General features: G+C 33.4%; 1 protein-coding gene across 4 annotated transcripts in view; it reads right to left on the reverse strand.

Moving 5' to 3' along the window:
• The window catches only part of LOC145268338 (peroxiredoxin-5, mitochondrial-like), a 52617-nt gene that overhangs the window by 20253 nt on the left and 9492 nt on the right, over positions 1-22872 (reverse strand). For 3 of the 4 annotated variants that reach the window (XM_080123840.1, XM_080123839.1, XM_080123838.1), the window contains exons 2-3: positions 8008-8157; positions 419-460 (exon numbers count right to left, since the gene is read on the reverse strand). In XM_080123840.1, the coding sequence (XP_079979966.1) occupies positions 419-460; positions 8008-8130 (165 nt within the window). In that variant the 5' untranslated portion in view covers positions 8131-8157. Of the gene's footprint in view, positions 1-418; positions 461-8007; positions 8158-12740; positions 13107-22872 lie in introns of those variants that run through there. The other variant, XM_080123841.1, reaches the window with a different exon arrangement.

The following is a 22872-nucleotide window of genomic DNA, read 5'->3' on the forward strand; positions in this document are numbered from 1 at the left end:
TTTGTAGGGACAAATAAAAACCTGGCCAGAGGAAAGTTAAAAAAAAAAAAGAAAAAAAGTTACTGTTGCAATATTTTTTTTTTTATATAATTAGAGAGTGATTAAAGAAAATTTGAAGGGTCTACTTATAAAAACTAGCGATAGGAACTGACCTATCATATGGAGCCATATTCTGCTAGCAACCAATCACGAACTGGAATTGCTCCATAAAAATATTGGATCTTTTAGAATTCCTGTACACAATTTTTTTGTGTTCATGAGAAAGATATTTGACATTTGCTTGCAAAATTTTAAAGTCCAAGACCTATACAGATCAGCTACCCACCAAAAATTCTTTTTCACCTCCAAAACTTATGAAGATTAGCTACCTATCGGTAACTCTTCTGAAATTAAACATGGTTTTCAATTCAAAACTTACCTTAAATGTTTCATAGTGATTTATATATTCAGGAATATGTGCCTAAAAATAAAAATAAATAATAAATTAATAAAATATTCGGTATCCCAAATTAAAATGTTATTTTCGTTATAAGAGAAGAAACTGATGAAAACACCTGGGCACGGCTACAAAAAGAAAACTGGAACAGAGAAGCAGAATCGCTACGGACAGAGACACAGAATAGGACTAACTATATCAAAGCAATATTGTACAATGATTAGAATGTTTGCTAATCGATCAAGCGATTAGGGTTTAATCCTCAGCTAAATCATACCGAACACTCAAAATTTGATATTTCCTTGCTGATTATCAGCATTATGAGGCAGAGATCAAGGTAAGCAGAGTAATCTGAACAAAGGTTTGTACAGATTTTCAAAATCCATTTTCAAAGTTTTTCAAAAGTAGTAAAAATTCAAATAAATGTTACCATAACCAATAAAAGTTACTTTGCAATCGACCTGCTCCATTTCTTTTTTTTTTTTTTGTTGTTTTTAGGTAATTTTAAATGCTTTGGATTCCATCTCAAATATTTCTTTATGGCTTTTAAATTCCCAACCAAGATGGTTACCGTCTTGTCCATTTTTTTTTTTTTTTTTTTTTTTGCAGGTGAGGGCGGAGAACTTTGCCATCGAAGAGCCCCATCAACAAAAAGTTTTTTTTTTTTTTTTTTTTAGAGGAGAAGGGACAGTAATTTTTATTTATACTCCTCCCTCCCACAAAAATTAAATTATAAATGGAAGCAAAAATAGGAGATTTGAGCCCGTAAAGTTTGTTGGAAATAAAAAATCTTTTTCATCTTCACACAGATCGTGGTTGCAGCCACTATCACGGTGTGTTCAAATAGCAGAAATTAAAGCTGGATGATAGATTAAAGAAAAAAAAAAATGCAAACATTATTGCTCAATTATTTTTTTTTTTATTATTTATTAATTTTTTTGTTACAATATTATGTTAGATTCCCCTTGCCTGTTTCCTGGAAGGCAGATGCAAATAGAGCTTCTAAAGGAAAAGGGTCCATGTTGATGCATGAAGTTTATTTTTGTCTAACAGTAGTTGACTTAATTAACTTATTAGTTAAGCTAAGGATTTTTTTTCTTTTTCTTCCCTTCCATAAAAGCAAAAAAAAAAAAAAAATTTTTCTCCAGACAAGGCATGAAGTTGCTTGGTATAAGTTAAAAGAGAAAAGAAAAAAAAAATTACTTCAAGGTCAAAAGGTTGACAATGATAAATGTGAGATGGATAGTTAAATTTCCATCTCATATTTATCTGTGATTTATAAATGTGAGACTTATATTTTGCCAACATTTATACTTTTGCAAAATATTTTTTATTAAATTTCCTTGACTAAATTGATGAGGTTAGCTCTCAAATATTTGCATTTTTTGAAAATTTAAATTAACAAAAAAAAACAAAAAAAAACACAGAAGTTTATTGAATAAAATAAACTCTTTTTTTGCCAACTACTTTATTTCTACATCTGTATTTTTTTTTCTTCTCTCTTTGGAATTAATCAAAGACACAAACAAAACAATATTTTGAATGCTAAACTCTTCATTATATAAATATATATGAAATGCACCAGTTTAAAACCTCACATCTACACAAGCACAAGGCCTCTTGATTTCTTGGGAAACATAGGGTCGCAACAATGCTCCTCCAATGGATCTGGTTGTGGCTGGTCCTCTTCAGTTCGGTCCATGTCATTCTGGCAGCCCTGGTCTCAGCCTCAATGCCTCTTTTCCATGTCTGCCTCGGGTGACCAATTTTATGTTTGCCATGCGGGTTCCATTAAAGGGCCTACCTGGTGATGTTGGATGCAGGCTTCCGCAAGGTGTGGCCAATCAAGTTCCATTTTTGTTTTTTTATCTATCTCCATTGGGGTTTGGTTGATTTTGTCCGACAGTTGTTCATTGAAGATGGAGTCTCTGGATATCTGATGTTTAAGATGTTTAAGAGACATCTGTTGGTGAATATATGGAGTTTGTGGGTCACTCTCCACATTTCTGAGCCAGAGAGTAGAACTAACTTCACGTTCAGTGAGAGGGCTGTTGTTCTCCAGATTGGTCTTAAGATGCTGAAGGCATGTCTGGCTTTGCTTATCTGGCGCTTGATGTCCTCATCTGTTCCTCCATCCCTGCTGACAACACTGCCTAGGTACACAAACTTGTCAATCTCTCTAATGTTCTCCTCTTGTAGTTGTACTGAACTTCTGTTATTTACTCTCATGACCTCTGTCTTCCTGATGAGAATTTTACAGTGATGAAATTAATAAGCTTGTTAAGAGATGGAAAATCAGGGAAAGTATATTGGTCACGTCATTATAGTTATATTCAAACCAATAGAGATAGAAATCAGAATGTAATTATAATGACGTGTAATTAACTCTGGACTAAATTGAAGGTGGTCGCTCCCGAATATTTGTGTTTCTTTTTATTATTATGTCGGAAAAAAAAAAAAAATTTATGGAAGTTTATTGAACAAAATAAAATGAACTTATTTTCAAATATAACTATAATGTGTAATTAACTCTTGACTAAATTAAAAGGGTTAGCTCTCAAATATTTGCGTTTTTAAAATTATTATGCCGAAAAAAAAAAAGAAAAGAAAAGAAAAAAAAATTATGGAATTTAATTGAACTAAATAAAGCAAACTTATTTTTTGCCAACTATTTTACTTCTGCAACTGGTTTCTTTTATTAAATTAATTGGACTGAATTGAAGAGGTTAGCTACGAATTATTTGTTTTTTTTTGTTTTTTTTTAAAAATATTATGCCAAAAAATACAAAAGTTTATTGAAAACAAACTTTTTTTGCTGCAACATACTTTTAATAAAATTCCATTTTTTTTTTTTCCCCAACAAATTGTAATAAACAACATGCTACTATTTGGAGGCAAACCTCTTCAGTATATAAATGCATCGGTTTAAAACATCACCAATCTAAATATAACTATAATAACGTGTAAAATACATAAATTTTTATATATTTACACACTCACTATTTGATTTTTCATTTTGGGTTTTTGTTTGTGCAATTTTTCTGAAAGATTTAGTTTAGTATTAGGGTCAGCTATTGGACACGTTTACCCTTTTAAAGGCTATGGGAATCATTGTTTAGGTCCACAGCAGTGTTTTTTAGTGGTTTCTTTTCTTTGTAACACAACGTTAGGTGAAAGCACAGAATAATCACAGCACATAGATGTTAAGAATGCATTTATAGATACACCCATTGTTAGTCCAGCATGGTACATTCATTTTTGCCCATGGGTGCCACTGCCCGCTATTTTACTGGATCGGCACTGGCTTCCACTAACAGCTGTTGTGACAATACGTCCCGGTTGAAAAATCCCGTATCGTAAAATAAAAAAATAATTTATGTACGTGCCGGTAGTGGAATGGTTACAACCCAGTAGCACTTACCCAGGTTCTGGACAGTAGTTTCATCGTCGAATGTTTCACAGTTGACAAAATACCAGGCAATAAATAACGGAACAACACGGATGTATATATATTATACGCATGTCATTTATTGAGCGTTAAAAATTAAAAAATCAAGGTAGAATATTAAAAGAAAAATAATCATGAGAAAACATGCAGACAGTGTCCAGCAGGTCAATAGTGGGGTGGGGTGGGGGTCAAAACTTAAGGAAATTGTTCAAATGAGCATGGCCTCTTTCCTTTCCTTCCCTTTTCTTTTTATGTCTTTTTTTCGCATGGAAAATGAGTTATGGGAGGCAGTAGAAATCTTTCAAAATAAAAATAAAAACAGTTCAGTTCAACAAGGCGACATTTGTGAAAGGGGGGGTATTGAATAGTACTTATTTGAAAAGACGTGGATTCAACCAATCATTAGGTATCCGACAAAATGCAATATTCTGATGTTATAAAATGAGGCAGTTCCATTTCGCCGACACACGAGTCGTCGTCCTTCGGAGTTCGCTTGTTCACTCGTCTTCCATCATATTTCTTTCTTGCTGGTTTTCTCAACCACCGACGTTTGGTCGCATCTTTCCCATGTTTTGAACCAAGGTGATTTCGCAGTGCTGATGAATTCCCTTTTCAGCCCCAGGGATACGGTTCAGTTGATAGAAATGCCATTTCACCGCGTAAGTTGCATTGGTGCTGCTCAACGCGCCCTTTCCATTCGAGGATATATCTCCTTCCGATGGTTTTGAGTCAAGGTATTTTACAATTTCTCTGTATTTCCTTTTTGGCTCCGGCAATGAGGATTAAATCGAGTGAGTTTCCAAGCTATCAAGCGAGTCATATTGCGCATTTTTATCATTGACATTCGTTCGACGATGTGATCAGCTACATCTCTTTTTGAAAAATTGCCTTTTCCTTTTTCCATGCCACTCCCGCCAAAATGGTTTTTCTTTTTTTCTTCTTTTGCCTTCGCACATGTTTTTTTGATAAATGACTTGGTGAGAGGATGGGGGTGGAGTGTCTACCTCTCTTCCTTTTATGGGTAGACGCATGTCTTGATGGCAATGGGGTGGTGTGGGGGATATCTGGCCGATAGATATTCAAGCTGAATTTAAAAAAAGAGGGGGGATGATCACTTCTGCATTATGGTCGATTTTCCCGTGACACTGTAGCTTAATTTTTTTTTTTTTTCTGGTGGTGTGTGTGTGAGAGGGAGGGGGATACTTCCACCGGGCAACACTGGTACATGGATCCTGCTAGTTTTTTTTAATATTTGTGAGCTACTGCGCACACTTTGTCAGTCACCATCATGGGAAACGATGACATGGCTAGAAGAGATGAAAGATGAAGAAATCCATGACACAACATTGAGGTTGTCGAGCAGACAACAAAGGATTGCAAAAACCTTACAAAATTTGAAATTGATTTTGAAGCATTATGTCTGTCGATTAGAAAGTAATTTCTTGTTTGAACAAATCTAGTGCTGAGTATTATGGTTCATTTGTTGTTCTAGACCAAAAGACAGAATTTACAAACTTTGGCAAGTTGTTTGGCATAAACTAGTGGTGGGATGATTACATGGGATCTGAAATCATAAAAATCAGAATGGAGGAGGGGGGTATCACAAAAAGTTGCACCTATTTTCAGATGCCAGAAACAATTTAGTTTTTTTGTTTTGCTTAAAAAAAAAAAAAAAATTTTTCCATTGCTGGTACTAAAAAAAAAAAAAACATTATTAATTTTAAACTGCCAATAAAATTAAAATCTATATATTACCCCATAAGTGGATATTTATGTTTGTGAAAATATTATGCATATATAACATATTTTTACAGTAATCTAAAAAATAATTTAAAAAGGTAAAAAAAAAAAAAAACCTCCAAAAAACAATAAGAAAACAACTCTACAGTTAAATAAAAGATTTTAAAAGAATCGGAATTGGTAATTGTATCGGAATCTGGAAAAATATTGGAATCATCCCATCACTAGCATATCAAGATGTTTTGGCTTTTGTAGGTAATAAGGCCTAATCCATTTGGCATAATGGTTAAAGTGTTTGTTAATGGGTTATGAAAGGTTCAATATTGCCATATACACAAAAAAGGCATCGATGCCCATTTTGCTAAACACCCGGCATTATAAAGTAAAGATCAAGTGTAAGTGGAGTAATCCTGAGAAAGAAGTGATGCCCTTCCCTACATCCTGGTGTTTTGTAACTAATGAAAAATGAGTCTACAGGTCGCCTGACTATAGTCAATTAACCAGCCAATCCGTGCCTAGGTGGGGTCAACCAAGGAGGAAGTGGAAGTATCTAAGGAGTATGAAATTTACAAGCGGTCCCCAGTCGCATGTATATCTCGATCAGGGGAGATGACATTATGTTTTTGCAGTTCTTGCAGAAAGGTGTCGACGTCCTCCTACATACAGCACCCAGTATTTCAAAATGGTCACCCATCTGGTACTGATCAGAGTCAATGTTGCTTAACTTTGGTGATCTAATGAGAAACGGTGCATCAGAGCGATTATGCCATATTATGGTTGATTATTTTACTTATACTTCTTAATTGTTGTATTTATTGACAAGTCAGTCTTGGGACGGAAATCAAACATGGACCTTTAAATAATAGGTGGACCTTTATAGGAGTTCCAGTTTATTTTAGGTCTTTAGGGGGTCTCAGCTAATACTTATCTGGTAAATGTTACTATTGACAGCATCAATTCTTTTTTTCAAGGAAATATATCTTGGAAATTAGTTTAGTTCCAACAAGCCACCCCTGACCCATTTAACATAATTGTAAGTGTTCACTAATGGATCAGGAGAGCAGAGTTCAATCTTCAGTTGAGTTATACCAAAGATTGAAAAGAAATGGCACTTGATGTCCCCCTTGCTTAAACCATCAGTATTATAAAGGTAAGGATCAAGATGTCACTAATTTCCCGCACTCTTTATCTGTGCCTAAATCAAAATGTAGATTCCATGAACACAGCTTTTTTCTGAGAAGTGCACGCCTGTGGAATTCTCTTCCGTGTGCCGGTTTCCCACCTGACTACAACTTGGACATCTTCAAGTCCAACATAAACAAATTCCTGATTAATCGCCCCCTTAAGTAAAACACTTTATCAGATCTCCAATACCAAGTATTACTACGATATTATCGCATTGATTATTGTACACAAAATAACCCTTATCCCCAAGTGGCTTCCGGGCCTTGATAAGTGGCGATCCCCATGTAAAAAAAAAAAAAAAGATTAAGTGGAGTAGTCTGGAGAAAGGAGTGTGCAACCATTTTATCTTTTTTACTCATCTGTGATGTATTTGCGTTAAGAATAATTTAATATAATAAACTATAAACATATGTATTTATTGTTAATAACAGTATTAAATCATTCGTTGACCATGTTTTTTTTTCATCGAAAACTACATTGCAACTCCAATTTTACAGATTAAATATTTTCCATGGTACTTGATGCCTCTTGCTTAAATCGTTGGCATTATAAGATGAAGATCAAGGATAAGTGGAGTAGTCCTCTCCTACAGCTTAATGTAGTAGCTAATGAAAAGGGAGCTTTCGGGTCTTTCCTCTTGACCATAATGAACACTTTACCTAGCCGAGGAGTACAAATCTTTCTTTTTAGAAAATATAAATAAAAACATGTACTTACAATATTGCTTCCCTGAGGACTACAACATGGTCATCTTCTAATCAAATATCAATAACAAAAAAAAAAATTATGATAAGCCATCCTTGCATTCATCTCCTTAACCCTTATAAGAATAAGTGGCTTTTAATTTTGATAAGCAATGACTCATCAGAAAACAAAAAATAAATAAAAATTCCCATCTGTCTATAAATGTGTTTTAAAAAAAATTTTCTTTAATTTTTATACAGGGTGACCCCCCCCCCAAAAAAAAACGGACCCCAACTCTAATTAGGCCCCGTTTCTTAGTGTTTTGCCCGAATGAAATGAAACTTTGGTTATAACTAGTTTATTATATTCAAAACATCACATGAAAACACTAGGGTCTTTGGCCCTTTTTTTCTGAGTTGACTGTAAAATGCTCAGAAAAACAATTGAATGTCCTGTTTTTTTGGGGTCACCCTGTATTAGTCAAGCTTGCAAAAAATAAAAATCCAATACTCACATTGGAACAACCTGGTGTGAAAGCTCCAACAACCGAGAAAAGAACGCCTTTTTTGTTTTTGTATAATTCAGCAAGGTTAACAGATTCAATTCCATTATCAGGTGTATTTTGAAACAGGCTCATTTCGGGCAACTTTTCTCCAATCTGCAACTAAAACCAAGACCAAGAAAAAATAGTTAAAATATATATATATATATATATAAAAAAACCCATTAAAACACAGAAAATAAATTCACATCATGTTCTAATAATTTTATTAATTTTGAAACGATTTTTTGAAAGAAAAAAAAACAAAAAAAAAACAAGAAAGAAAAAGGAATATCTAAACTTATTCCAAACTGTAAAAATAATATTGTCAAATTTTGGCAAACTTCAAGAATTAAATGGAGTTATTTCCCCTAGCAACTCTCTCTTCATAGCTGAAATTGCCAAGATAGTTGCTTCACGATGGCTCAGACATAAACAAACAAGGAGAGTCTAAAAAACTACAATCCTTAGCTTTTCTTAGTACTTTCCATTCAACTATAGAAGTTTTACTTCTGTGATTAATTTTCAATACGGAAATGATAGTGTAGCATCCTTATGATATGTAATGTTATCCATTAAAAAGTATGGGCCCATAGAACCTCTTTAAATCTCATCGCTGTGCTACCTATATATTTTTCAATGTTTGGATTTTCCAATTAAATATTGTAGCCTGTTATACCACTGAACATGTAAAACATTGATTTCTCGATGGCCATTCGTTCAGTTTTTGGCAGTTGCAATTATTACTGTTGTAATTATTATTAGTATCTCTTACAGTTCTTCAATACCTTGTTAACAAATAAATGACAAATGTCTATATTCCAATTTTCAAGATGCTAACCATCCTACCATTTCTTTAAGAATGTTGTCATGCACAATTCTTGACACCACCAGTTACATAGAAAATAGGTTATCGCCCTTGAATGGATTATAAACAAATGGAAAAAAAAAAGTTAAAAGAGACATCTTGAATTAATGTTAGAAATGATTAATGGAATGAGAATAAAAGATTTCTGGTTAAAGTAGAAATAAAATTAATAATATTTATATATGTAATAAAATAAAATTTATAATATTTATATATGTAATAAAATAAAATTTATGATATTTACATATGTAATAAAATAAAATTTATAATATTTATATATGGAATAAAATAAAATTTATAATATTTATATATGGAATAAAATAAAATTATAATATATATATAATAAAATAAAATTTATAATATTTATATATGTAATAAAATAAAATTCAAATATTTATATATGTAATAAAATAAAATTAATAATATTTATATATGTAATAAAATAAAATTAATATTTATATATGTAATAACATAAAATTAATATTTATATATGTAATAAAATAAAATTAATAATATTAATATATGTAATACAATAAAATTTATATTTATATATGTAATAAAATAATATTAATATTTAGATATGTAATAAAATAAAATAATATTTAGATATGTAATAAAATAAAATAATATTTAGATATGTAATAAAATAAAATTTATAATATTTACATATGTAATAAAATAAAATTTAAAATATTTACATATGTAATAAAATAAAATTTAAAATATTTACATACGTAATAAAATAAAATTTAAAATATTTATATATGTAATAAAATAAAATTTAAAATATTTATATATGTAATAAAATAAAATTTATAATATTTATATACGTAATAAAATAAAATTTATAATATTTATATACGTAATAAAATAAAATTTATAATATTTATATACGTAATAAAATAAAATTAATATTTATATATGTAATAAAATAAAATTAATCCAAACATAACATATGAAATGTAAACATTGAAAAAACAGTTTCCTTTTTTGTTGTCATTTTTTACCGTTTTTTCATTTTTAACTTGGACCATAAAAACATTGAAAAGAAAAATAAATTAACATCATTGGAATGCTTATTCTATTCTCTTTCCATCAACGTAATTCTTTTAAAAATTAACCCACAAATAAAAAAGATATGACTTGTTGAAGCACATTAGGTATGTAATATTGCCGATGTCCACAAAAATACAGCATATGCTTGTAATGCTAATATAATACGAGATATTTGGGATGAAATCTCCCCTTGCTGTTATTTCAGATCATTTGAAACCATAGCAGACAGTGTTAGTCTCCCCTCAATCTAGGTCAAAGATTTGGGGGAACTATATAATTTGTTAAATCGAATACTGTACACTATAAAAAATTTTAAACTTCCAACCTTATCATTAGCAACAATTCCTCCCCTTCGATAGAGTCGCTTTGTAAAACTAACCTTTTATATGAATTCAAATGCCCTTAAACGTTTGAACTGTGTATAAAAAAAATCATTAACCAATGAAAATTAAGCATCCATAAATATAAATAGTAAAAATCCAACCAGTTTAATTAATCCCTGAAAGATGAATCCAGAAGGATTTGAAAGTACTTGAACAAATCTTATGTTATGGTTATTACATCAGCCAGTTTTCACCTGAAGTAAAGACTACAATATAAAAAAATGGATAAGATCCAATGTAAAATTAATAGACTAAAACACTGCCCAAATACACACACACATATATATATATATATATGTATATATAATTATTTATTCGAGGGTAAACAGTTACATATGGTTGCTACAAACAGCCATCTATTTCAGTCAATGAGATTTCGTCAGGCGACCCTGAACCCATCGACGCCACAAAGAAAAAAAAGAGTTCTCTTTTTTTGTGGCATCGATGGATTCAGGGTTGCCTGACGAAGTCTCATTGACTGAAACCAATGGCTGTTTGTGGCGACCATATGTAACTGTTTACCCTCTAATAAATAATTAAAAATACTTTATATATGAGGATTGCAACGTTTTGTCAGATGAGTGCCACTTCGTCAGACACTTAAAGTCCATGAGCCCAAAAATGACTTTTTTTTTTTAGTCCTACCGACGAATTTACACGCTCAAGCAATATGACACTGAAAACGGTCATTGGTATACATACATATATATACATACATGCATACATATACATGCATACGAGGCTACAAAGTCTATTTTGAACTCTATCAAGGCAGGACAAGTCCTTTCTAGCAGCTCCTGCCCAGATGTGGCAACAGTATTCCATCCTTGGACGTACATGGCTCTTATATAGATAGAGAATTGCATCAGCAGTGAGATATCTACTGGATCGATAGAAAGATCCCACCATTTTTCCAGCGGCCTTGGCAACAGATTTGATGTACATGTTCCATTTAAGATCAGAAGTAACGGTCAAGCCCAGAAACTTGTCAAAACTTGAGGCTTCCTGAAGACGAGAGCCATTCATTTCAATTGATGCCAGATGTGGATCAGAGTATTGATGATGTAAAGAGAGAAGCTTGGTTTTAGATGCATTAAAAGTAACCAACCACTCCTTTCCCCATTGTACCACATGCTCAAGATCAGAGAAGAGAGAATCGGAGAGAACTTAGTCGTTTACTGTCTTAGATGTGCTACCATAAATGATAGTGCCATCAACATAAATGTCTACAAATGATGTAAGGATGTGATTTGGAAGATCATTAATGTAGATCAGGAAAAGAGTTGGGCCCAGGATAGACCCCTGAGGGACTCCAGCATTAATACTGTGAGCTTCTGAATTTTGCCCCTCAACTACTACTCTTATAAACCTATCAGAAAGAAATGATTTAATAATTGAGAAGACATTTCCAGCTATACCATAGCTAGAGATCTTGTGAAGTAAACCTTTATGCCATACTCTATCAAAGGCCTTAGATATGTCAAGAGCAATTGCCCTAGAAAGGTTGCCTCCATCGAAAGATTTGCTAATCCTATGAGATATAACTGTAAGCACATCTGCTGTAGATCTAGCAGAATGGAAACCATATTGAGTGTCACTAAGGTTATTTTTGTTTAGATAGTTGATTACTTCTGTATTTAACACAGATTCCAGCAACTTACTCATGACGCACAGGAGACTTATTGGCCTGTACTGAGAGGGGGATGAGCGATCACCTGAATTCTTAAATACAGGGCATACTGATGAGATTTTCCAGGGTGATGGGAAGCTATTCTTCTTAAGACAACGTTTAAACAGTTACAGCGAATATAATTTTTTTTGTCCCTTCCTTATTTGGCATTAGGCATCCAAGCTCATAAGTTAGCATTCCCAATGATGCAGGGTTAAGCAGGGTATTTATTTGCTTCCCCACTTAGCAAATTATGCACAAGGCCGTTTTTTAATGTGGAGAGTGAAGGGGAAATGGGGACCAGCTCCCCGGGAGTAGGGGAGCTGGATAGTGACAATTGGTATGAAGAGTTTCCCCTACATTGACCAATAACTTATATGTGGGGTTGCCCCCACATATGGTCTTTGCTTGCAGTATCTGCCAGAACAGATACTACACTTTGATCCCGGCCCGAAAAAGTACTGATTTTCAAATTTTTGTAAAGACTTGAAGAATTGAATCCTGGTTTCCAATCTTATTAGTAAACATTTGTTTAGTTAATCCCTATTGCAGTCATGTAAATTATTTGGAGTTGAAAGAACACACAGCACACCACATAGGGTGCCGGATTATTTTCTTTCTATTCTTCTCATCAACAACAGGGAAAGACGATTGCTCTTAATATCAGCAGCAGTAGATTTTTCTTTCCTTCGCCAACAATCCGAAAAACAAGATACAAACTGATACTCACCTAAAACACATGTGGATGCGGCATCCAAAAATGAACTGATTATTATTAAAAAAATGTCACTATTTAGCTATTTTGGACAACCAAAAGTGCCGTTTTGCACAGTCAGGATCTAGGCTTATGTTGAGATGTGATCACCATTTCCTTGCAGTAGATGCATGTTAGTTGTGTCTGCTTATCCCTCAGTCTCTCCACAACACTAACCATTATGCCAAACAGGCCGATGACTAATATTAGGCTAATGAATACGAACGTAACAGACGATCCTAAACAGGTTCCTATAACCTGCCTCGGCAAATAGTTCAAAACATTCTTACAGAAAATGTATTTTTAAAACGATTTTACTAGAACTTCCATTTTCTTTACAATAAACAAGGGTGTTGACAAAGTTAATAAACCGGTTTGCTAATCCAGGTGACATATGCATTTAAAACTACTATCAGATAAAGTACCTGTCTACACAGAGTTTCTCTATTCTCCTGGGCTTTAAAACAAGATCATAAGAACACTGAGCCTTTTTAGCCCGTTATAGGCAAACAGTTTTAGCCTCTTGACTTAGAATGAGTGCTTTATGTCAAATTGATTGTTGAATATTGTTAAATTTGTACTCGTTTTTGCATTAAATACTAATCCCTAATTGGGTATCTAACAGATACCATAATACTTAGCTTGTCGCACACCTAACAGAGGTACATACAATATTTCAGCTACATCAGCCCAGTAGTTTGCAAGAAAAGTGGAACGGACAGACAAACAGAAATCTATATATATATATATATATATATATATATATATAAAAGCGAAAATGTGTGTGTATATGTATGTATGTATGTTTTTTATGTATGTTCGCAAAAGGCTTCTTTCGCTGTGATTCTCGGTCGGCTTGCTCCTTCTAAAAACTTTTTATATCGCGTCTAAATCATAATAACTACACCTTAACGGGGGTTGCGTGTGTATTTAATTTGCCCGACTTTTCCCAGGTCGCCGCGTCTTCGAAAAGTGAATGATCTGGCTTGCAGCGCAAAACTAGGTCAGACACCACGCCACTTCCTCGCACCTGTTTATTTCGCTTTATAAACCTTCACTTAACGCGTTTATCAGTTCCTCTGCCGTCGTGGCCAAGATGTTTAGGTGTCTGGCTTTTTTTCCCTTTCGTTTTTACCTTCACGTCAAGGCTTTAGGGTTCAATCCTACTAAAACTTTTTTTTTAACACACACACCTCCAAACACCTGGGCAACGTCTCCTATGAATTTTTTTCTTTTTTTCTTCTTGCAACATTATATTGTTATGCATTTTTCTTTCTAAGCAAATTTTCAAAATTTTTCTGAGGAGTATATGTACAAAAAGAGTCAGTATTGACATAATAATAACTGATTGTTTCTGTATAATGAAACAGATCTGTAAAAAAATGTACTAAAATTTTAACTTAGCTGTTTTGCATGAAAAATATTTGGGTCTTGAAATGTAACTACACTGTTATTCTTTTGGATGTGCTCTGTTATTATATTTAACATACATCGAGCTTCCAAACAAAAAAGATGGGTATACGCAAAGAATGAAATATAATTGAAAAGACATTTTAGCAAAAAAAAAAAAAAAAAAAAAAATTTAAAAAAATATATGTATATCTCCAAACATGATTATACATAAATGAGTTTTGTGCTTACTTTTTTATTTTCTCCATTTTTCGAATAATTTTGTTTGACAAAATAAAAGAATTAATATATGTATCAGAAACGTTTTCGATTCTTTGTTGAATCATCTTCAAATGACAAAATGAAATCAACAAAAAAACTAAAGAGAAAAGAATTTCAAAAGGCAGCACGAATATGCATGTGAAAGTAAGATTGTATGCCAAAATCGAATTTGTTGAGGGTTGTCAAGATTCTGAAGGCAACCATTATATATATATATATATATATATATATATATATATATATAGTAGAGATCCCTAGACGTAAGAAAGCATTCTACTCTAATAGTTTCTTCCCCAGAACTGTTAGACTTTGGAATTCCCTTCCAGGTTCCTGCTTTCCCAACTTTAGTGACCTGCAGAAGTTTAAGTGTAATGTGAACAAAACATTTTGCAGCTCAACTCCCTACATAGTATCCCTGCAACTTATGTTCCTGATAGAAGGGGCTTCAAAGTGGCACTGTGCCTTGTTTGTGGTGAAAATGTAAAAACACACACACACACATATATAAGTTAAAGGTATTCAGGAGATAAAACTCATTAAACGAGGTTATTAAAAGTGCTCAATAGAAACGAGTACAATATAATTTTATTTATATAGACAAATAGTACATAATCACTACACTAAACATGCTAATGTTTTGGACAATTGGTTTGCAAGAAACCAAAAGTCAGTTGTCGGGCCAACGCAATAAAGTTTATTTCCACCAAACGCATCTGTTTCTCAAATGGAAGTGAAATATATTTTTTATTTATAAAAATAAAACATTAAAACGCTAAATTTAAGTAGGAGGGGTGACATTAAGTAAAATATTAGACTCAAAATAGGTGATAGGGAGAAAGAGAATGTCAAGACTTAACAGGATACATGTGAGGAGTAGAAAGAGATAAAGAGGTACAGGAAATGAAAAAGAAGAAGAAAAACACCCAATAGAAGAAGGACGTAAGGGTCAGCATGATTACATTACATTACTATAAGGAATGGGAGGGGGTGAAAAATTTTAGATCAACTTATATTAAGGGTTTAGAGTTAACGTGTCAAAGAAAGAAAGAAAGAGGTAAAAAAAAGTTGGTGGATAAAGACAAATTAGGATATAGGGTTTTCAGTGAGGCATACCAACATATATATGCATATCAACAACCCAGTCTGACACATATACAGGCATATGTGCATGAAGAAATAATAAAACCTGAGACAACCTTATGCATAGGCAAGAAGGCTGTGTTTTCATAAACATAGGTCATATTTATCACAATGAAGTTAATAATTTAAAATTCAAATTTCAAGTAATGAAAATTAAAGATCCAAAAATAATAAGGTTTGTATTACTATACACAGATTCAAAAAAGTTGTCAAAAAAAAACAAATATATAACAAATAAATGTCATCAAAGGCAAGATAGGTTACTTTTCTACCAATCTGGATAATTTTTTAGTGTTTTTATTGAATGTAACATGTTTATTCAGCTTGAATGTAACATGTTTATTCAGCTTGAAAAACATACAGTGTTTACCGATGTATTGGAAAATTCAAAATGGTGCCGGACTTTCAACTGAAAATGTTAAGTTTGGGAAAACCCACCGAATATATGTCAGCCTATGTCACGGTAACATATATTGGGTGAGTTTCTAACAGTATTTTGTATATTTTTTTATTTTTAACGCATTTTCCCAAACTTACCATGTTCAACAGTAATTCCGGCACCATTTTAATTTTTCCAATACATCGGTAAACATTATGTTTTTCGAGCCGAATAAACATATTACATTAAATAAAAACAAGAAAAAATTATCCAGTTAGGTAGAACTTAACTTAACTTGCCTTTGATAAAATTTGCTTGTTATATATTTGTTTTTTGACAACTTTTTTGGATCTATGTGTACAGTAATACAGGGTGACCCCCCCCAAAAAAAAACCGGGCCCCAACTCTAATTAGCCCCCATTTCTTAGTGTTTTGTCCGAATAAAATGAAACTTTGGTCATAACTAGTTTATTCAAAACATCACATCAAAATACAAGGATCTTTGGCCTTTTTTCTCCGTTAACTGGAAAATGCTCAGAAAAACAATTGAACGTCCAGTTTTTTTTGGGCCACCCTGTACAAACCCATAATAATAATAATAATAATAATAATAATAATACAATAAAAATACATATAAGAATAAGAGTGAAAAAATAAGAGTAAAAAAGTTAATAGTGAAAAGAGTTTGTGATAAGATTTAGGGATGTAAACTAAATTGCTTAAAAAATATAATCTCTATATAAATAAAATAAACTCATTTTTTCCCCTCTGACTTTGACCTTAATAGGATTAAAAATCATGACATTACATGCAAATGTAATGCGTACAGACTGTAGAACATTATCTGAGGTGTGCTATAGGCCTATTGCCTCTACAGTTCCTCGACAATGGTACATTCCTATATTTTTTCCAGTGAGAGTCCACTGCCAAAATCGCTTAGATTCAATGGAAGTTGCAACATCTTTTCTCTCTATTAGATTCCTCCTTTCCCCTCTCCCCATTTACACCGCAGCAGATGCATTCACAAGAAACACTACGAGGAAACACACCGGTTTGGAATCGTAAAAGGTTACTTATGCCGTTTCTTTTCTTTTTTTTTTTTTTGTTTTAAATCGTTTTTCCTTGATTTATGCTTTCTGTTTTTTCCATAATAAAATAGACATAAAAAATTTTTTAAAAATAATGTGAAAACGCGATTACAATTATTGTTTTTTTGCTTTTTTTTAGTTAGTGTAAGACGCAATCTGCGAGACTAACCGGATTTTACTTCCGATTTTAACGACTTAACCGTGAAATCTAACTATGACCTTTATTTATTAGTACTTTCAACTCAACATTTATTTTTACACAAAGATTACAACGCAACGATATCGTGAATTCACTTTCATTACACTTAAATTAAAATAAAAACAAATAAATTCATTTAGAATTTGAGTGTGATGTGACCACTGAAACTAAACCAAAACAAAATTCACTGCAGAATTGATATTTGACCTAATTGACTTTTTAGTTAATTCAGCACATTTTTTTTTTTGGCGCTTTCGCCTCAATGATTCGAGTTCGACCCCCCCCCCAAACTTCAAACTTTTTGGGGATTTTTCAAACACACAGGCACCGCCAGACCATTTGTATTGCATCACGTTCATTTTTTTAATTGTTTTTTTTACATGAATTTTTAAAAATAGTTTTAACATTGTTTGTTTTTATAATATTTAAACAGGGTTATGACTTCGCTTTGTTTTCATCCCCCCCCCCCCCAACCAAACATGCCTCTAAAAACCCGGGCAATTTTTTTTTTAATTAGAAAATGTTTTTTTTAAATATAAAAAATTAAATTTTGAAAAAATTTAAAAAGCCTGAAAAACGAAAAAAAATTTGATAATGTTTTGGTATACTCTATTTCAGTGTTTTTATATCTATTATCTTTAAGAGCTTTATTATAAAAGTTTTTATGGGTATTGATGATTTCTTTGTTAGACAAGTTGTTACTAAATCTTTTACTAATAGATTTCGGGATATGTTTACTCACCGATTTTGGGTGGTTGGACATGGGGTGGACATATAATGAATCAGCATTGTTCTTTCTATAAGGTTCATAAGGTTGTTTTATCAGATTGAAGGTAACGTCAAGGAAATGCACTACCTTTAGATTAGAGTTAATGTCATTCTTTTAAACTCCCTAAGGAGGTTTTTTTTTTGGGCCATTAGAGTTACTTACTATCATGACCATCATGCTTATCATGTCTACTTCAATATTATAAGTGATATCATATAATATTCATATGCCCACTAGGTCAATCACTTATGCCGAGTCTAGGCATCCCATGGACACATCAAAAAAATCTATTTGGCCCATTGTTACTAATTAAGACTGTATTTCTATATCTCTTAATATCAATTTCGGTCTTCATAATGTTGGAAAGAATTGAAGTGAACTCTAGTGCTTCCTCGAAAAGATGGATAGTAATTGAAGAGTAGTAATTTTCAATATCAATTTTGATAAAAGAACAATTACATATATATATCTTATGTAGAACCTAGTTCCTCAAAAGGTCCTATGTAAGATGTATGTAAAAGTTTTATTTTGTGTATTTTGGGGGTTCTTCTGAGAGCAATTCTTGGTTTTCTGATGAACTGCATAAATAAAAGATCCTGGTAATTATGTTTATTCTCAGTTGTTTTCTGCACAAAACAATCATTTAGCTACACTGAATGGTTTTGAATTTCAGAAAAAAAAAAAAAAAAAAAAATGTAAACTTAATCGTTAGAATCAAACATATTGCTTGCTTTTTGTTTCATTTTACTTCATTCAAGAGTTCTCAAAAATCAGGGCCCCTTCTTGTTGCTAACACTTGATATCTGTGAGGGGCATAAATTTTTGGTACATGTTTAGTTTGTGGAACAACGGCGGTAGAAACGACTGATCATGCTTTCTTCGATTGCCGCAAACTCCGCCGGTACTGGTCGTATGTCAGCGAGGTGACGGCTCGCATCGATCCTGAGCATCCTCGCCCAATTACCGTATCCAATGCCGTGGACAATGTGAGGCGCCACCGTGGGACCGGGAAAGACAAATGGTCTACGTTACGATCCTGGCCGTGGCGAGAATGATAATTTGGACGTCGCGTCTGCAAGGTTGCCGGGGGGGGGGGTCTGATCAGGATCTGATCGCTTTCTTTAAACACCAACTACGGGTGAAGATCAGATGTGATAGAAGGCTGCATCGCGCGGCATTTGACAGAAGATGGATACAGGTAGCAAGTCTGTGTGTACGAAGAGGAGCCAAATTTGAATGCGTGTTCCCCGCCTAGGTGTGGAACGCACAGTTCCGTAAAGTAAAATTTAACAAATAGCCTCTCAGCTAGCTGAGTGTGTGTTCCATCCCTCCTTGATTAGGAAGCTTCCAAGATCCCATCCCCTCCTTCTTGCAATTTTTGTTTTCACCCCCTCTAAATTTCACCCATCTTGGAGAGAAAGAAACACAAACTAACCCCCCATTCCTTACCCACAAAATTTTCTTTTCTTCATTCACCCCCATCTAGAGGGCATCCCCACTTAGAGACTTACCCGCAGAAGTCAGGTTCTTTTTACAAACCTAGTGGATCGGCAATCTATCAACTAGACGGGGTTTGGAGGGTCCTATTAATCACCCCCCCCCCGCCCTCGACACAAATGAATTATTTTGTCATTTTTATTGTTATCTTTTTTTGTTTTTACACGTCAATAAAAAATGTTTTAAAAATTGGGAGTAAAGTAGGACGTCCCCCAGTATGAAAGGGTGAATGCGGTATTATGGTGAAAGATATTAGATGGGAGAAACTTTTGATTTTGTTTAGTTCTGGAGTGACAAGGATGACCAACGACATCCACAATCCCCCCTTTTGAGTTGGCCATGTGCCTAAGTTTTTTGTTCATTGTTGATTTTCAATGTATTTTTAACATGAATAAAGGATTTAATATCTCAAAGTGTAGTATCTGTTCTTACTACATGCTGTACTTATGTTTGTAACTTTTCCTTGGCCACATAGCTAATATAACGTTTCAAATTCCCTAAATCAAATAATTTTTGTGATATAAAGTGGGGGATCACTTTTCTGTATTAATTTAATGTAAAATGACCACCAACTTTACAACTAGTCAATCTCAAAGCCATTCAAGTCATTCTCCAGATCATTCAAGTTGTTTTTGAAGGATTCCAGTTGTTTTTTAAGCATTCAAGTCATTCTTAAGGTTATTCAATTCATCCCTAAGTTTTTTTTTTTTTTTTTTTTTTTTTTTTTTTTTACACAGTGATCACCACTTATCAAGGCCCGGAAGCCACTCAGGGATAAGGGTTATTGCAAGTACATTACGTTAGTGTGGAGATTTCATGAAGTGTTTAATTAAGGGGGCGGCGGTTCATTAGGAATTTGTTAACATTGGACTTGAAGACATCCAAGTTGTAGTCCGGAGGGAAGCAGGTAGACGGAACAGAGTTCCACAGGCGTGCAGTTCTAAGAAAGAAGCTTTGTTCATGGAATCCGCGTTTTGATTTAGGCACAGATATAGAGTGGGGGAAATTTTTCACAGTGGATTCATCTAGACGGGTGTTTTTTGTGAAAGATTGGCGAGGGGGGACCAGAGATTGGAGTTCAGATGAGCACCTGCCGTGAAAATAACGATAAAACAAGGATAGGCTCGCAACGTCTCTTCTGTGGGAGAGAGGTTGCAGGGTAGAGAAAAGGGCATCCCCCACTAAGCCACAAAGTCTATTTTGTAGTCTGTCAAGGCATGATAGGCTGTTTTTGGCCGCTCCTGCCTAGATATGGCAGCAGTATTCCATCCTTGGACGTACTTGGATTTTATATAGATAGAGAATTGCATCAGTAGTGAGATATCTTCTGGAGCGGTAGAAGGATCCCACCATCTTTCCAGCGACCTTGGCAACAGACTTGATGTACGTGTTCCATTTCAGATCAGAAGTAAAGGTCAAACCCAGAAGTTTGTCAAAACACGGGGCCTCACCCAGACGAGAGCCATCCATCACAATTGATGCCAGCTGGGGATCAGAGCGTTGATGATGTAAGGATAGGAGTTTGGTTTTAGATGCATTAAAGGTAACCAGCCATATCTTCCCCCACTGAACCACGCGCTCGAGATCAGAGGAGAGAGAATCAGAGAGAACTTTGTCATTTACATCCTTTGATGTGTTGCCGTAGATGGTCGTGTCATCAGCATAGATGTCAACGAATGATTTAAGTATGTGTTTAGGGAGGTCATTGATGTAGATCAGGAAGAGAGTTGGGCCCAGGATTGACCCCTGAGGGACTCCAGCATTTATATTGCAGGCCTCCGATTTTTGTCTATCTACCACTACTCTTATGAGCCTATCGGAGAGAAATGATTTAATGATTGAGAAAACATTTCCAGTTATACCGTAGCTGGAAATCTTGTGAAGTAGACCCTTATGCCATACCTTGTCGAAGGCCTTTGATATGTCAAGAGCAATTGCCCTAGAAAGGAAGCCTTTGTCAAGAGATTCACAAATCCTGTGGGATATAACCGTCAGCACATCTGCAGTAGATCTTGCATAGCGGAAACCATATTGTGTGTCACTAAGAAGGTTATTCCTGCTGAGGTGGTTGACTATTTCTCTATTTATTCATTAAAGTCATTCTAAGTCATTTACTTTTTATTTATTTAAGTCATTTAAGCCCATTTTTCAGTCATTTTAGTTTATCTTTAAGAATTTCATGTGAATCCTACATTCACGCATTCATTCATTCATTACACGAGAGCACGCAACTAATGGCTATCAGCCTTGTTTTACTAAAACATAATAGCAGTTGTTCTAATCAATGAATTTCTGAAATTTTTTATTTTCAACATGACAATCAAGTACATATTGTTTTTGCTTAAAACGATACATTTAATATATTTGTCGACTATAGCTTAATGAGTACCCAAAAATTGTTACAACCCACCTCCCCAGGTTAAGAATGGCGATGACTACTTAAATTCATTAAGTAATAGATTGGGGGAAAAAAAAACGTCTTAATCTTCAGAAAACTACTTGTCGACCGTTTCCGATTCTTCTCGTCATCTGCCAGGCACATCCGATTTTCTTTTGTACAAATCACGGGTTGATAAATGCAGGATTGCAGGAGTACCAAATTTAAAAACAAAATGAAATATTATTGCAGTTACTGCTTTCCATACTTTTCTGAATGTCGGTAACTATTTTACCAAGACGAATTTTAATTTAATTCTCACTTTTTGTTTGTTTGATAATTATGTAATATTTAATAAGTGCCTTTATTTATTTTGCTTTTTTGTCATATTTATATGTATTTCAATTTTTTAAATCTTTTTTTCGTTTGTTGCTTTCTCTGCTATAAATAACTCCTTTCACTTATTTTCTCTTACTCACAAATGTTGATTTTCTCAGTTAAAAATAAAACGACTTTATCAATTTAAATGACTTTTGGAATATGACATCTCCGTTCAAGTACGTACATTATAAAAATTTTCCTGTGTTTTCCATGTATATATTTTAATTAGATTGAATTCTAAATAAGAATACATTTTTTATGAGAAAATATTTTTCGCCTTTGTACAATTTACGAAAAGTGCTATTTTTTAAAATGGGATTTTCAAGTTAAATTTTTAAGTTTTGTTTATTGAATTGTTAGGTGAAAGTACAGAATAGTCTTTTAAAAGACTTCAACCATGTTAAGAATGGCGTTCTAAATAATGACGCCATTATTTCATCCTGTGCAAATTTAGAAAGCCATACTTACTTGGCTATGACAGGGGTGGGAAGATTTATTAATTCGGTGCTTACTGCTTAAGCACTTGACATCGCGCTATTTTTAAATAGTTTTTTTTTTTTAAATCAAGTTTCACGATATCTTTTTTTGGTGCTAATGTAGAGTGATC

The sequence above is a fragment of the Euprymna scolopes genome, chromosome 43 (assembly GCF_053919585.1).
Source record: "Euprymna scolopes isolate OS-2025 chromosome 43, ASM5391958v1, whole genome shotgun sequence".
Classification (NCBI taxonomy): Eukaryota; Metazoa; Mollusca; class Cephalopoda; order Sepiida; family Sepiolidae; genus Euprymna; species Euprymna scolopes.